Source organism: Geotrypetes seraphini, chromosome 4, assembly GCF_902459505.1.
Source record: "Geotrypetes seraphini chromosome 4, aGeoSer1.1, whole genome shotgun sequence".
Lineage (NCBI taxonomy): Eukaryota > Metazoa > Chordata > Amphibia > Gymnophiona > Dermophiidae > Geotrypetes > Geotrypetes seraphini.
In genome coordinates, this window is record NC_047087.1 from 237,952,137 (window position 1) to 237,968,153 (window position 16,017).

The 16,017-nt window shown below is 42.2% G+C and overlaps 1 protein-coding gene across 1 annotated transcript in view; it reads left to right on the plus strand.

Moving 5' to 3' along the window:
- The window catches only part of LOC117359534 (hexokinase-1), a 118,170-nt gene that overhangs the window by 19,938 nt on the left and 82,215 nt on the right, over nucleotides 1-16,017 (plus strand). Inside the window, exon 2 of the mRNA XM_033942488.1 lies at nucleotides 4,368-4,530. Within this exon, the coding sequence (XP_033798379.1) occupies nucleotides 4,368-4,530 (163 nt within the window). The remainder of the gene's footprint in view (nucleotides 1-4,367; nucleotides 4,531-16,017) is intronic.

The window sequence follows — 16,017 nt, forward strand, 5'->3', positions numbered from 1 at the left end:
GGGGGAGGGGGTAGTGTTGGGGGATTTTGTGATGTGGCGGGAGGGAGTGATCATCTCTCTCACTGCCAGGGGTGGGTGTAGGGAGGTTGTGCGAGTGCTGTGGGGTGGGGGATGGGTAGTAGTATCGAGGGATTGTGCGATGTGGCAGGAGAGAGTGGGCATCTCTTCTACTGATCTTCAATTTGGGTTTTTTTTAATTGCATGGGGGGTGCTCAGGCACTGATCAGAAAGTAAGGCAACGACAGCTCAGACATGTCGGCAAATTTTGGCTGCAAATGTGGCACAACAAGGTTAGAGAATCGCTCAGAGTGCTAATTTTAATATTAATGACCTTGTACTACATTTGTAAGGTAGTATCAGAGACTTCTAGGAAACTCAGCAAAGACCACGGTTAGCTGTTTTGATAATTTGCCACTAAAATACATGCACACTAAACCGTCTGGAACCGGTTTAGCGAGCACATTAAAGGTACATTTTTGTTTTGAAAATCTTCCCCTGAGTCTCTACCCTGTTTGCAGATTGAAACTCAGTGGCCAGTGAGATGCATATTATCTGTGTTCTGAGTCCAGCAATTGGGAGTGATCACTGGAGGGAATAATAGAGGACCCTTTTATATATATATTTTCCGTTACTGCTCCCTCTCTCTGGAATTTGGCACCAAACCAATTATGAGAGGCAACATCTCTAGATATCTTTAAATCCAATTTAAAAACATTTCTTTTTTAAAGATGCTTTTGAACCTTGACTGTCCTTTTAAGGATGTGTTAAGACATCAGTAGGTCTGCCCTTCCTCGTTCCCTTCCTTTTTTTATGATCCTTAATTGTTCTTTACTATCTAAATATTGTAGTTCTTTCCCTCTTTCTAGTTAGTCTATGTTTTTATATGCTGTCTACGTCTTATGCCTTTATGTTTGTTGAGCCAGTATTTTTGCCCGTTTTTTATTTATTTATTTATTGTTGTAAAATTGCTATTTTAATTCTGTAAAACCACTTTGAGTTCGATATCAAATTTTAATAAACTTTGAAACCTTAAACCTTGATGGCAAGATCATTGTTCTTTTGCATATCCCTTCTCTAGTTCTAGGCCTGTAGTAAAAGTATAGCTCTAAACATGGAGTAAAACACCACACTAAAATTCCATATTCTTAATTATTTATATTCTGCATATCCTACAATTCTATGCAGATTACAAATTATTCAGGTACTCAAGCATTATTTCCTAACTGTCCTGGTAGGCTCCTACTTTATCTAATGTACCTGGGGCAATGGGGATTAAGTGACTTGCCCAGGGTCACAAGGAGCAGTATGGGATTTGAACCCACAACCTCAGAGTGCCAAGGTCATAGCTTTAACCACTGCACCACACACGCTTACTTTGCTGTCCTTGCTCTGACTTCTCTTTCACTTTCCTCTGATCACATCCCCTCCTGTCTTACTCATCACCATCTCTCTCCTATTATCATCCACGCTATCTGCCATATCCTCAACCTATCCCTCTCTATTGCGACTGTACCGACAACTTCAAACACGCCATAGTTACGCTCTTCTCAAAAAACCCTCACTGGGTCATACCTTCCCTTCCAATTATTGCCGTCTCCCTCCTCCCCTTCTTATCCAAGATACTTGAACATTCTATTCACCACCGTTATCTTAACTTTCTTTCATCTCAAGCTATTCTTGACCCCCTTCAATCGGGCTTTCGCCCTCTACATTCTACAGAAACTGCCCTGCTAGATAGAGTCTCCAATGACCTGCTCTTGGCCAAATCCAAAGGGCACTACTCCATTTTCATCCTCTTTGATATATCTGTGTCGTTTGACATTGTAGATCATCACCTGCTCATTGATACAGTGACTTCGCTTGGATTTCAGTGCTCTGTTATCTAATGGTTTTCTTCCTATCTGTCCTGTCGCATCTTTAGCGCATGCTCTGGGGGATCCTCCTCTGCTTCTATTCCGCTATTGGTCAGTGTATTTCAGGGCTCTGTCCTGGGACTTTTTCTTTTCTCCATGTACACTTCTTCTTTTGGAGCTCTGATTTCCTCCCAAGGCTTCCGGTACCATCTCTATGCTGATGACTCGCAAATCTATCTCTCTACGCCCAAAATTTCCATGGCGATCCAGGCTAGTGTCGCCACGATCTAAAGCTAAACATGGCCAAGAAGAAACTCCTTATCTTTCCTCTTAAACATGCCTCTCCTCTTCCTATGTTCTCTATTTTGATGGATAATTCTCTCATTCTCCCTGTCCTCTTTGCATATCCAACAAACCGCCAAAACTTGTTACTTCTTTCTATACAGCATCGCTAAAATTTCTTTGTTTCTCTCTGAGCATGCTGCCAAGACTATTATCCATGCTCTGTTTACTTCTTGCCTGGATTACTGCAGCGTGCTTCTTGCCAGTCTCCCGCAAAGCCATCTCTCCTCCCTTCTGTTCAGAATTCTGCCATGCGTCTCATATTCCACCAGTGTTGTTATGCTCATGTTACTCCTCTCCTCAAGCCGCTTCATGGGCTCCCTATCTGCTTCCACATAAAGTTCAAACTCCTCTTACTGACCTACAAGTGCATTCACTCTGTGGCTCCTCAATATCTCTCAACTCTCCTTACACCCCTTCCTGGGAACTCCATTCTTTGAGTAAATCTTTGTTGTCTGTACCCTTCTCTACTGTCAACTCCTGACTTCGCCCCTTCTGCCTTGCTGCACCATATGTCTGGAACAACCTGCTTGAATCAGATTGCCATGTTCCATCCTTAATAAACTACAGTAAAACCTTGGTTTACGAGCATAATTCGTTCCAAAAACATGCTTGTAATCCAAAACACTCATATATCAAAGCAAATTTCCCCATAAGAAATAATGGAAACTCAGACGATTTGTTCTATAACCCAAAAACTTTAATACAAAATACTATACGTACTCATATTGCAAGACCTTGCTCGTTTAGAATAACCACTATACTCCTGCAGCGTCAGAGAGAGAACCATCGGCTCAGTTGTGATATATGTATACTGTATGTACTTGTATCGCAAGACATTGCTTGTATATCAAGTTAAAATTTAATAAAATGTTTTGTCTGTCTTGCAAAACACTTGCAATCCAAGGTTTTACTGTATATCTGTTTCTCATTCCCTCTGTAGCCCCTACTCTCTCTACCTCTTCATCCCTTTGTATTTGTAACAGTACATGAACAGTATATATTGATCCACCCTGTGTCCTGTGTGTCTGTAATAATTAGATTGTAAGCTCGTTTGAGCAGGGATTGGCTCTTGTGTGTTTAATGTATAGTGCTGTGTGCATCCGGCAGTGCTATAGAATAATAAATAGTAGTAGCAGTAGTAGTAGAAAACAAAGGGGTCCTTTTATCAAGCTGCGGTAGGGGTTTAACGTGCGTAATACCGCGCGTTAAACCGCCTGCTGCGCTAGCCGCTAACTCCTGCATTGAGGAGGCGTTAGTTTTTTTGCCAGCTGCGGTGGTTAGCACGTGATGAAATGTCCGACGCGTTAACCCCGCTAGCGCAGCTTGATAAAAGGACCCCAAAGTAATCTGCAGTTCTAAGGGTTCATGCAGCTTTTTAAAAATCTTTATTAATTTTCAAATATTAACAGTGCTTTGCAAAAATTTTAAACATAAACGAATCAGGAAAAGCACTTTAAATATACAAACATTCTAATAACAATCATTTTCTCCCTCCCTTCCTCCCATTCATCCATAAAAGTAAACTAAACTAAATTAAACCTTAAGTTTATATACCGTATCATCTCCATAAAGATAGAGCTCGACACGATTTACAGGTAATTCAATAAATGAGGGAAGGACATAATAAGAAATAAGAGGTTATGAAGAGGATAGCTAGCTTTACATTTTAAATAGATAGCTTTATGTTTTGGAGAAAAAGTATAACCACATATAGAATTTCAGTAAACTAAATACAAGAAATAATGATGCCTTCCCACCTCCCTCCCTCCCACTCTGGATGTATAAGGAATTAACTAAAAAGAAAAGGTACATGACAACTAATGTGATTCAACAAATGATCTAATCTAATCTAATCCTTAGGTTTGTATACCGCATCAACTCCACACCCATCTAAATGCATTACTATATCCCTAAAATTCAGCGTTCATTCTTTCATATTTGTAACTGAAACAGAAGTTCGCCCACCAAAAAGTATAATTAAGTCTATCATAACTCTTCCAATTGCGTGTAATCATTCCATGCAGCTTATTACATTAGGGCCTTTGATGATGTTGCTGAAGTCATGGATGAAATTAGAACCTTCAGTCCCCTCTACACCAGCAGTATAATAGAATTGCAACATACAGATTTTTCATCATATGTTTCATAGTTTTGTGTTCTTTTATTCAGATCGATAAATACCTTTATTCCATGCGGCTTTCTGATGAAACATTGCTGGATATTCAAGCTCGCTTTCGGAGAGAGATGGAGAATGGCTTGTCCAGAGACTTCAATCCCACAGCCACCGTGAAGATGCTGCCAACGTTTGTGAGATCGATTCCCGATGGAACAGGTGAGAGACTTACAACTTTAAATTCCAACATAGCCAATATGCTTCTATAGCAGTGTAACCAGGAGCTCAGGACAGTTCACAAAAGAATTAAAGAACAAAGACTTTATAAACCTAGCTTTGCATTAAACTAGAAATTAATAATATCTTAATGGTTACTTCAGCTCAGATACTTTTAAAATAGTCTGGCTTTCACCAGCCTACGAAATTTCACATAATCTTGTTCTCTTCTGATACACGCCAGTAAGGCATTCCAAAGTCTGGGAGTGAACACATAAGACCCTAGATTCAGTAAGTTGTGCTGAAAAAAATCAGTACGAAGGGCCATTGAAAAGTTCTCAGAAGAGAACGAAGTGGAGCCATGAAACTTATAAGTTATTCCACATTTTTCTTGACACTTTTTGTTTCAATGACATGAAATGAAAAGTGTGAAATAACTTGTGTAAGTTTTATGGCTCCACATCATTCTCTTCTTGGACTGAGAACTTTTCAATGGTATTCTATAATGGGTGTTCCGGGATCAGCACCCTTTATAGAACAATGCATAGTGCCAGGATTTACATTCATCTTTGGGCATGGGGAGTTAACACCAACTGAAACCAGGTGTAAATCTTGGTGCACGTGTTAGATGTGGGTCCAGACTAGTCTACAACACTACGTGCATTTCAAGGAAACACTAGGACCCATCCATGCCCCTCCTCTTTGCAGATCGATGCGGAAACTCTTAGGCACTATTCTATAGATGGATGCATGTGTTTTCGTGCAGATCTGCTATTTCTGCTCCATTTTGCCTTGCATCCATTAGAACGCTTTTCCAAAAAGCGCCTAACATTCGACCATATATAGAAGACCCCTGTAAATGAATTTTTTTCAAGAAGATAGGACCTCATAAAAGAGGCAGATGGAACTTATTTAGATTAATAGAAGAGATTGTTGATGAGCTTAGTCGTGGTTTCAGAAAGACCAACATGCTATATAGGCATTACCCATCGTACAATTTAATTGGAATACATAATGATTTAAATGCAATGCAGGCTGTTGCAAGCAGCCACTATAAAATACACAATAATGGGCTGATGATCAAAGGTAGACACAGTTAATTATTTTAGCTTCTGTGTCTTGTAGCAGCTGAAATCTTTGTAAAGAAGACTGAGAAATACCAGTGGTAAAATGTTTTGTCATTTTAAGATACTGATTATAAAGTTTTGAGAGGTGGAGAATATATGAACACATGCCAAAACCAGGATTCTCCCAGGCAGCTCTGTGACCCCTGCACATCACTATCCATCTGATCAGAGCCAATGAGGGTCTATTGGGAAAGGGGGACTTGTATGCCACCTTTATGGCTTTGGCATTTCAAAGCTGACATTCAAAGTGGTGGGCACTGGAGGATTAAGTGACTTGCCCAGGGTCATAAGGAGCAGCATTGGGATTTGATCTCACAGCCTCTGGGTACAGAGGCAGCAGCTCAACCACTGAGCCACAGCTAGCAATAGAATGGGGGTGGGTGGGAAGGATATATTCATATTTAATGGGGTCGATATTCAATATGGTTTAAGCTGGCAAGAGAGGCTCCTGCCCCTGTAAACCACACTGAGCGGGTCAGTCGCCAATATTCAGGGCACCTAACCAGGCAGTGCTGCTGGATATTGACTCTAAACACTCAGTCCAAAACATGGCACTGCGGGATTGGTCCAAGGACAGAGTCATGGAGGAGCCGGCATTTTGTGCACAGACCATATTAAATAACAGTGACTGTATAGCTAAGCTGCCAGATAGGACTGCATAAAAGGCTATCCTATTTATGGCCATCTAGGTATGTGGGTGCTGGCACTGAATGTTACATTACATTATTTGAACACTTATATTACATTACATTACATTAGTGATTTCTATTCCGCTTGTGCCTTGCGGTTCTAAGCGGATTACAAGTTAGAAGACTGGACATTTCCAGTAGCATTGCAGTACATATAATCAAGAATGCGTTAAGTTACAATTGTTGTTCTGGACTTTTCCAGGATAAATTGGTAGTAGATAGTAGATAGTGATAGGTTGTTTAGACGAATAGAGATAATATTGTCCGGATTCTGTTGTTTAGACGAGTAGAGATAATACTGTCCGGATTCGGGTGTTGCTGGTGGTGGTGTTTGGGTAGTCATGAGAGCATTTTCTAATACTTTTGTGAGGTTATGATGATGGGAAGTGTTTTTTGAAGAGATGAGTTTTGATTTCTTTTCGGAATGCTTTAATGTCTATTGATTTGGTCAGTAGATTGGTGATGGTAGTATCGATCTTTGCTGCCTGTGTCGCTAAAAGGCTGTCATATAGTTTCTTTCGTCGTGTTCCTTTGAGAGGGGGGTGAGTGAATAGGCTCTGGGTTCTCCTTAATCTGTGTGAGAGGTTACGGTGTAGTCTGTTGTTTAGGTAGCTGGGTGCTGTTCCCACACTCACCTCAAGAATTCAATGTGACTCACAGGGTAAGAAGCTAGGCATGCCCAGAATATTCACAAACAATGAGATAGTAGAAAAAGATTATTTAACAACAGACTTCTGAAACACTGCCATCTGACAACCTCATCCCCATCTCCACAATCCCCCACTCCAGTCCCCCAAACCACTCCCCAGATCCAATCTCCTCTCAATATTCTCCTCCTTCTGCTCCCCTAACTCCCCCTCCCCCGCCAGTTCTGGCCCCAAGTTCCACAATTTGATCACTAAATCCCCTTTCCAAACCCCTGCTCTGTTCCCAGATCTCCCCTCCAACGGATTGCTTGCCACCTATGAGATTTACTTAGGGATGATCTCTGGTGTCTTCTGTAGAGCTGAGGTGGATGTGGTGACTCCCATCCTGTCTGGTTCCAGTTTAGAAATGGTTGCACTAACCCCTAACTATTTTCCTCCACTGGCCTACTAGAAGAAGATGGCCTAGATCAGTGTTTCCCAAGTCGGTCATGAAGTACCCCCTTGCCAGTCAGGTTTTCAGAATATCCACAATGACTATGCATGAAAAAGATTTGCATACCATGGAGGAAGTGTATGCAAGTCAATCTCCATACATATTGATTGCGTATATCCTGAAAACCTGACTGGCAAAGGAGTACTCTATGACTGACTTTGGAAACACTAGTCTTGGGCTACCCTTCTTTAATGAAGCAGGATCCTGATCATGCTCCCAGGACAACAGTCTTTGCTCTACTTCTCTCTATACAGCAGGATCCCCAGCTCACTGAGCAACAGTTCTTCAGCTGTTCCATACCTCCCTTCCCCCAACTGAGCAGGCTCTCAGGTGTTGGCCTTCGGCTACCCCTGGTAAAGCAGGGACTGGCAAGTATGCTTTCAGAGCACTGGGTTCAGCTGAAGAGGCTTCCAATGTGTGGTTGCTTCTGGTGGAGCAGGGACTGGCAAGTGTGTTCCCATGCCTTTTGCCTATGATGGTCTTCGGTTCAATAGAGATGGAGAGTAGGGTTAGATCCTACTTAACCCCCCCTCCCCTGTTCCTTCCCTTTCTGCTAATCCCCTTGTATAACCATTCTTGTTAAAGTTATTGCAAATGCAAATGAAAAAAAAAAAAAAAAATAGCCTAGAGAAGTGAGTTGCCTAGGGCACCTCCCAAAGGCAGTCAATTCCGAGCTTTATTTCCTGTTTCCATCTGCTGGTGGAGTCATGACACTTTTCATTGAGTTTATTGTGAACCACCTTGGTATGCAAATGCAGAAGGTATATCAAATGTAATAACCTAAAAGAAATAAAAATGAACATGTCTAGGCTAGTTTGTTAGAACTAAAGGAAAAGAAATTAACAGGTAGTATAATTTCACCTCCTATTACATGTAGAAGATACAGAGTCAGTACAAATGTGTTCGACACTGTAGGCAAGCCTTCAGTCCCCCACCCCCATTAACTTTTAAGCCCCTTGGCCCATCAATTCTGATCACCCCAACACCACTCTTCCTGAACAATCTGAGTAAATGGGCTATTTGATAAATGTCCATCCTTCCTCCTGTTGTTTCCTTGAGATTGTGTAGTTGTCAGGACCTGTTGTTTTTCTTTGACTGCAGTGTAGTTGTTCGTTGGCATCCCCAGGAGCTGCTGCCTTAGGTGTTTGCCTAAACCTAATTAATGTTTGGACCAGCCCTGAAGAGACACTACTTGTAACATCAATTAACCTACTATTCCTTATCACCCAGCTAGACCAGTCCAATCCAGTGGCTTGTTTATATCCCCCACCTAGCAGTTGGAGGTAGAGAAAATAGCTGTTTCTGGTGACCTCACCAGTATAAGACAAGGTGCAGCTTAGAGCCAAATAATCATTTTCTACTTCCAGCAGATGATGGAGGTTGGACTGGAGGTCCCAGGCTATGACCAGGAGATCCTCTGGTACAGTATCTGAGCTATTTGTTCTCCCATTATCCATGGACTCTTCCATCGTTGGTTGTGGAGGTGCTATTTTTCTATCTTGCCTTCCAGTCCACTCTGAACCCTTGTCTACTGGCTTGCACTCTAGGAGCAGGTTGGCACAGGCCCCTTGGAACTCCTGCCAGTGGGACCACAGTCCCTTTTTGAGGCTGCCTCCTGCTTCCCCCTAGAGCCTCACAAATAAAAAGGAAGAGCTATTTGAGCAAGCAGTCTAGTAGGTTGTCTGCCCAATAACATTTGTTAAAAATTACTAAAAAGAAAGTAAATAAAGAAAAAGAGCTCCAGAGCAAGGAGGAATGGTTTGCGTGGCAGTCCCATCATGGCTCAGAGTCAGCTTCAGCTGGTAGCAACCTAGGTGAGGGGCATTATCAAGAGGGTAGGGCTCAAGACATGAAGATTTTGCCACTGAAGAGAGCTGCTTTCCAGGGCAATTGGTGGGGAGGGGCTTCAGGAGCTGTCAACTGACTCTGAAACTGGCATAGACCCTCTTTTCTTACCCCTTCCACCAGCCTGGTGCAGGCCCTGTTTCAACAGACATAAGAATTTTGGGAACAGCAGCCATGTTGCAGTAAGTCCACCCATTTCCAACAAGGGAGGGAGGAGTACTGGATGAAGCCTCTATGGGGTCCCAGGGCTAAATTTTGGACACTTGCTGGTGGCAGCTATCATGGAGGGGATGAATCAGGCTCTAGTGGTTGACAGAGGCCTGACACCCCAAGCCAGGGGACCATGATGGATGCTCTCCTGCAGCAGAAGGCTCCCTAAGACTCCTGCCTCCCCTCCCGTCTCTTGAAGCATTCCAGTGTGAGCTTTGAGGAGAAATGGATGGCAGATCTTGGCGCTATCCTCCTATACACACACTAGTTTGGAGGATGAGGCTTTGGAGCCTCTCTTCCTGTGCATTCAGATTTCTTAGAGTCTGGGGAACTTTCTACTGAGGAGAACTTCCAGCCTTAATTGATAAGATAGTGGTGGTGCTGTAGATTTTGGGAACTCTGCAGGACAAGTCCATGCTGGTAGACCCCCAACCTCCAGTGCTACAGAAAGCCCATGAAAACTTTTCTTTTTCACCCATCTTTGGTGGATATGGTACTCAAGGAGTGGAAAGTACCCGGTATTGTTCGAGATCAAATGCAATTTATTTGATATACCGCAAAATTTAAACAGAAGTTTAGTCTAAGCGGTTTATAATAAAATCAAGGGAGGGGAAGTGCTATTATAAAAGAATAAAACAAATACAAAAATAAAAGACACAGTATGACCAACAAAATACAAAAGGGTTGAAAGGTCGGGTATGATAACAATATTTATCAAAGGAAAAAAAAAAGGGAAGAGTAAACACAAAAGGGTAGCAGAAGGAAGAAAGAAATTCTAGAACCAGTGAAAATAAGCTATAAAGTTCATGATGTTGTGGATCTGAATGTCAAATTAAAGAGAGAGGCTCTAAGCTCATGGGGCACTTTCACCCATTCACTAAGGCAGAAGCAGGCAGTTTGTTCCCTCTCCCTAAGATCAGTGCCTTGATAACAGTAATGATCAAGAAGTTGACAATCCTAGTGGGTGGCTCATCCCTCAAGGAGAAGGGAGATGCTCCTCAAATTGTGCTGACTGCTGCATAGGAGATTGAACTCAACGGATGAGAGAAGGGGGAGGGGGGGGGTCTAGTCGATCATTCTGCTCACACGCTAATGATGTAGATCCACGGTGTCATTTGCTAATGTTGACATTTGCAAAGCGTGTCTGGAGGTTCACATTTCTGTTTATCACAGTCACACTGGGCTCAAGAAGTCTCAGTGAGCTAAAAATAAGAAACTAGTGTGCTGTTTGGAAGGAGAGTGGTTATAGAGAGCAGTGTTGTCGCAGTGTTCTTCAAAGATGATTGCACCAACACCAGTCTCTCATAATAGAGAATGATTTTTAAGATTTTAATACATTTACTTATTTTTTTTCTTTTTTAGGGGGGGTGTGACTCAGGCTCTTTAATACATTTAAATACTTCCACTCTGACATTCACTGTGGTTTATAAAAGGTACATAATCTAAAATCATTACAAAACAGACTAAAACATACATGAATTATCACAAATTGGGCAGTCATCACAATGTTCTTCCAGAACCCAACATACCCACACTTAGATTTTCCTGCTCATACTTTTGAAGGATAAGCCTTAGGGAATAGCAGAGCTTTAAAATTATTTTTCAAAGTTTTAATATCATGCTCCATTCTCAAAGTTAAAGGTAACATGTTCCACAATTTAGGGCCCGAAATGTAAAAGTATTTCTATATTCTTCCAGCCTTACTGATTTAAATGAAGGTACATCTAATAGCCGTGGAGGGGCATAATTGAAAGTCCGTTTTCGTCCCAAGTTGCAAGTCGTCCAAAGTAAAAAACAGTCTAGGACACATTTTCAAAAAATACATCCACATTTTTTTTTTCATTTCAAAAATCGTCTATTGTCTATCGTCGATCTGATCGTCCAAGTCGCTAAATCATCCATCTTTATATCACATTTTCGTCCAACTTTTCGTCTGAGTCAAAAATGCCTAGAATAAGCCCTGTTGGACGTGGGAGGGGTCTGCAAAGTGATAGACTGAACACCCAGACATGGCACCTAAATAGTGGGGTACCTTGCAGGGCACTGCTGTGAACTTCAGAAAAAGGTGTCATGTCATCATCTCACTACAGCTCCCTTATAGGTCACGGTGAGCCCCCCAAACCACCTCCAGAATCCCCTAGACCCACTTATCTACCATCCTAATAGCCCTTATGGCTGCAGGAGCCACTTATATGCCAGTACAAAAGGGTTTTGGGGTGTATAGGGGAGTGCACATGTTTCAGTATCAATGCAGTGATTACAGGGTTCCTCTCCATGAGTCCCTAACCCACCCCCAATATGGCTTAAGACGTCACTGTGCAGGTTGACTAGGCTTTCCTATGCCGGGCTGCCAGGTGATGATGGTCTGGATGCTGAATTTTAAAGGTGTGATTATGATTTTTATGGGGTTGGGGGGGTCGGTTATCACTGGGGTAGTGTGTGTGGGGGTCTGAATTATGTTTCTGCAGTGCTTATCTGGTGACTTTAGGTGGGTTTTTGTGACTTAGACCATGTTTTAAATGGTCTAAGTCACAACGTCCAAGTTCCATTGATCCTGTGCTGTATAAGTTTCAGTTATACATGCAGTACAACTAAGTCTAAGCCGGCCCACATCCCACCCAACTCCTGCCCTCGACACTCCTCCTGAAATGCCCCGTTTAGCTATGGTCGTTCAGTGGCAGTATGAAGGCCTAGGTCGTTTAGAAATACGTCCAAAACCCGTTTTTATTATCGGCACTTGGAAGTATTTTGACAATGTTCGTCCAAGTGCCGATTTAGGCTGGTTTTTGGATGTTTTTCTCTTTTGATTATGAGCCCCTTAGTATATATTCTCTGTAAGGAAAAAATGTATAAATTTGCTTATATTTTTATAATACTATGTAGTATAAGTATCTAAGTTTCAACATGTCTGAGAGAAAGGGGATGAGGGAAAAGGGGAGGTGATATACATGGGGAAATCCCAGCCAATCATATTTCGGAACCTACTCTATATGAAGGCAAACTTGTAGACCTCACAGTTCAACTTACTTAGACGTGGACAACTGCAACAATCACTTTTTAAAATTTGTTTACACTGTGCACACATCTAATTACAGTCTGTGATTGATTAATTATGAACTGCGAATGTTTAAGAGTACAATAAATTACCTCTTGTATATATTTAAATATATCCAACTCCCTTAAACACAAGATTCTCGGACTCACAACTGTAGTGTTTTAAAATAGATTATGCAAAGGTTGACCACATGACCATCACATCACCCTCATGGTCCCAAGCTGCCCCATATAGAATGATATTTTGAAAATCACCAAATATAAATTCACTTATCTTGATATAATGGCGGTTAAGATTGTTTTTTGTCTGCGTTTTGGAAGTGGTCCCCGAAGTAGGGCTATTCGTAGCAACATTCCCCTCCTGAGAAAGCTGTGTGAATCTCGAGTTGAGGGGATGTTTGGATGGGACTTTTGGTTGAGAGATTATGTTGGAATAGTAAAGGATGTCTGTTACATTTTTAACTGCCATTATATCAAGATAAGTGAATGTATATTTGGTGATTTTCAAGACACCATTCTATATGGGGCAGCTGGGACTGTGAAGGGTGCTGTGACAACCTTTGCTTAATCTATTTTAAAGCACTACGGTTGTGGGTCCGAGCATATCACATTCACATATACATAAATTGGCTGTATTGGAGAATCTTGTGCTTAAGAGAGTTGGATGAATTAATTATGACCTGATAAAGCTCACCTAGGAACAATTACCCAGGGTAGAGATGGGATTAGGATTGGTATCACAGAGTGTGAATTATTGATCCATTCCTAACAGTTAGCTGTGACACTTTGTTGTGTCTATACTCGAGAGTTGCGTGGGGACAGAAATCCCACCCATCCCCGCCCGTCCCCGCCAGGATCCTCTCCGTCCCCACTTGTCCCCGCCAGGATCCTCTCCATCCCCACCCATCCCCTTCAGGATCCTCTCCGTCCCCACCCATCCCTGCAAGGAATTACCTCCATCCCCGCCCGTCCCCATAAAAAGCAGCAATTACTTCTGACAGGATCATCAATTCCACAGTTTCTTTTATGTTTCCGCTGCTGTTTTCCTTGTGGAATCTCTTTGGTGGAACCCTTTTTTGTTTTCTGTTCAGGTAATTAATTTATAAGCCCCCTCTTTTACTAAGGCTGATGTGCCCATTATATTATATGGATGAACCCTGCTTCCAAAGCCTTCCATCCCCGTGGGAGTCCCGTTGGCTAGAGGGGGGTCCCCGTGGGAGTCCCGTGGACCAGAGGGGGGTCCCCGCGGGAGTCCCTTGGGCCAGAGGGGGGTCCCCATGGGAGTCCTGTGGGTTAGGGGGGATTCCCGCAGGACCTCCACGGGATTCCCGCGATCCCCGTTCCCATGCAGACCTCTAGTCTATACTTTGTGATACAGACTACTCACTGTATCAAAAGTCTATGCTAGGAGTACAATTGGACTTTTTTACTGCCCTGGGTATTAATGTTTGTGTTGCAGTAATCTCTGTTGTAATGTCTGTGATGCATTAATTGTTGTTGTAATCTGCCTTGAACTCCACTCTGGAGGATTTGGCGGGATGTAAGACCACAAATAACATAACAAGAAAGAGCCGATGAACCTGTTAGGCAAAGTGCATATCTATTCCAGCTGAGCTTTTTGTGTGTCTTTCTCTTGCCATAATGGTTGCATTTTGTGCTGAAACCAACAGGTTTTCTGTTAATGGAGGAGGGCGGGGAGAGATCAATTGTAAACAAAATCTTTCTAGATGCATACTTACTAACACTTATGGAGTGAATCATTTTGCATATTATTTGTACTGAGGGAGGAGTAAATACAAATTTAAGTCTATATTCTTTAAGCGGCACCTTAAGTTAGGCACCGGTAGGCACCCTACCTTGGCCTAACTAAAGTGGTAAATGTCATGTAAAAATTATTAAAATATTAAGAAAATGTAGGCGCCTTATCTACGGAGGCGCTTTATGATGCCCAACACCACTCTGGGCGTGGTGAACACCAGAAGTGGTATTAAGTGTTATAAAGCGCCGACAGATAGGCGCTGAAAATATAGGCCTTTAAAACCCTGGCCTACCTTTCACAAAGTTGCCATCCTAGAAATGGAGCCATTGCGTGATTGACATGCGATTAGTGGCCACTGTTGCCGGCGCAGTTTATAGAATTTGGCCCTTACTGTGTAAAATTAAAAATTGTTCCCAGAGTACACATTGTTGAAGTACTTGTTTTGAATACATAACTAAAAGTGTTCAGCCTTGAACAAGGCCCATCTGTTCTTGTGTTTATTTCCCATTAGTTACAGAAAGCAGTGATCTGGATTAGGGAAGCAATGATTTAATGAGGAGCCCTTGTTCAGGCACTTCACTTAATGAGCACATTTATGGTTAACAATTTACTTCACCTTTGAGAGAATGGCAGAATGGACTATGCCAGAGATATCTGCAGTCAGAGCTTTTTGAAACATAGCTCACATTGCTAAGGCTACGCAAAGCTGACAAAAAAATAAAAGTGATACTATGTGTGAACTGCAGCGAGGTTGGCACAGGCCCAAAGGGAGCTGGAGCCATTGTAGGCTGGCAGAGGCCAAGATGCCGTCAGTTCAGGCATGATTGAAGCTAGAACCAGTGTAGTAGGCCCAGGCCAAGCAAGAGCCTCCATGCATCGCTCACATTTTTCACAATGTGTGTGGCATTTAGGAAGTAATTAAGCTATTCCTGTACATAATGTGGGCATATATGTGTAGAGATGTACATCAAAGCGTGTACATTGCTGATGGGTGTGCAAGTGGGCAGAGTTGGGTCAAGCAGGGGCAGTATGCAGAAGTATGTACATAGATTAGAAAATGTTATAATTTATGCACAAACTTGCAAAATGTTGGCACAGACCAGTTCTAGGGCTGATCTAAACGTCTGGGCCTGCAATGTAGGAATGCCTGAGGTGATTTTACAAACAAAAATATGTGTACCTATTTATTTATTTAATTAATTTGTTTTCTATCCCATTCTCCCGAACAAGCTCAGAACGGGTTACATACATAATGGGCTCCTTTTACTAAGGTGCGCTAGCGTTTTTAGCGCATGCAGGATATTACCGCGCGCTATGTGGCTAGAACTAACGCCAGCTCAATACTGGCGTTAAGGTCTAGCACGCGGAGCAATTCAGCACGTGCTATTCCACGCGTTAATGCCCTAACGCAGCTTAGTAAAAGGAGCCCATATACAGTTAACGGGTTACAATGTGCCATAGTTACAGTGCAAGTTTTGTCAGTAAAGGTTTTTTATCCTAACGTGACACATTCTGAGGATCTCATACCAATATATATTTCTTTGCAATCCACCGGCTGTAGCACATCTACCTAGGCAGCCTCTGTAGATGCATTCCTTTAGTGCCTTGTCATAAAATTACCCTTGTTTCTTTTGCTGAGTTAACTTTGTTAAAAATATTTGTTTTC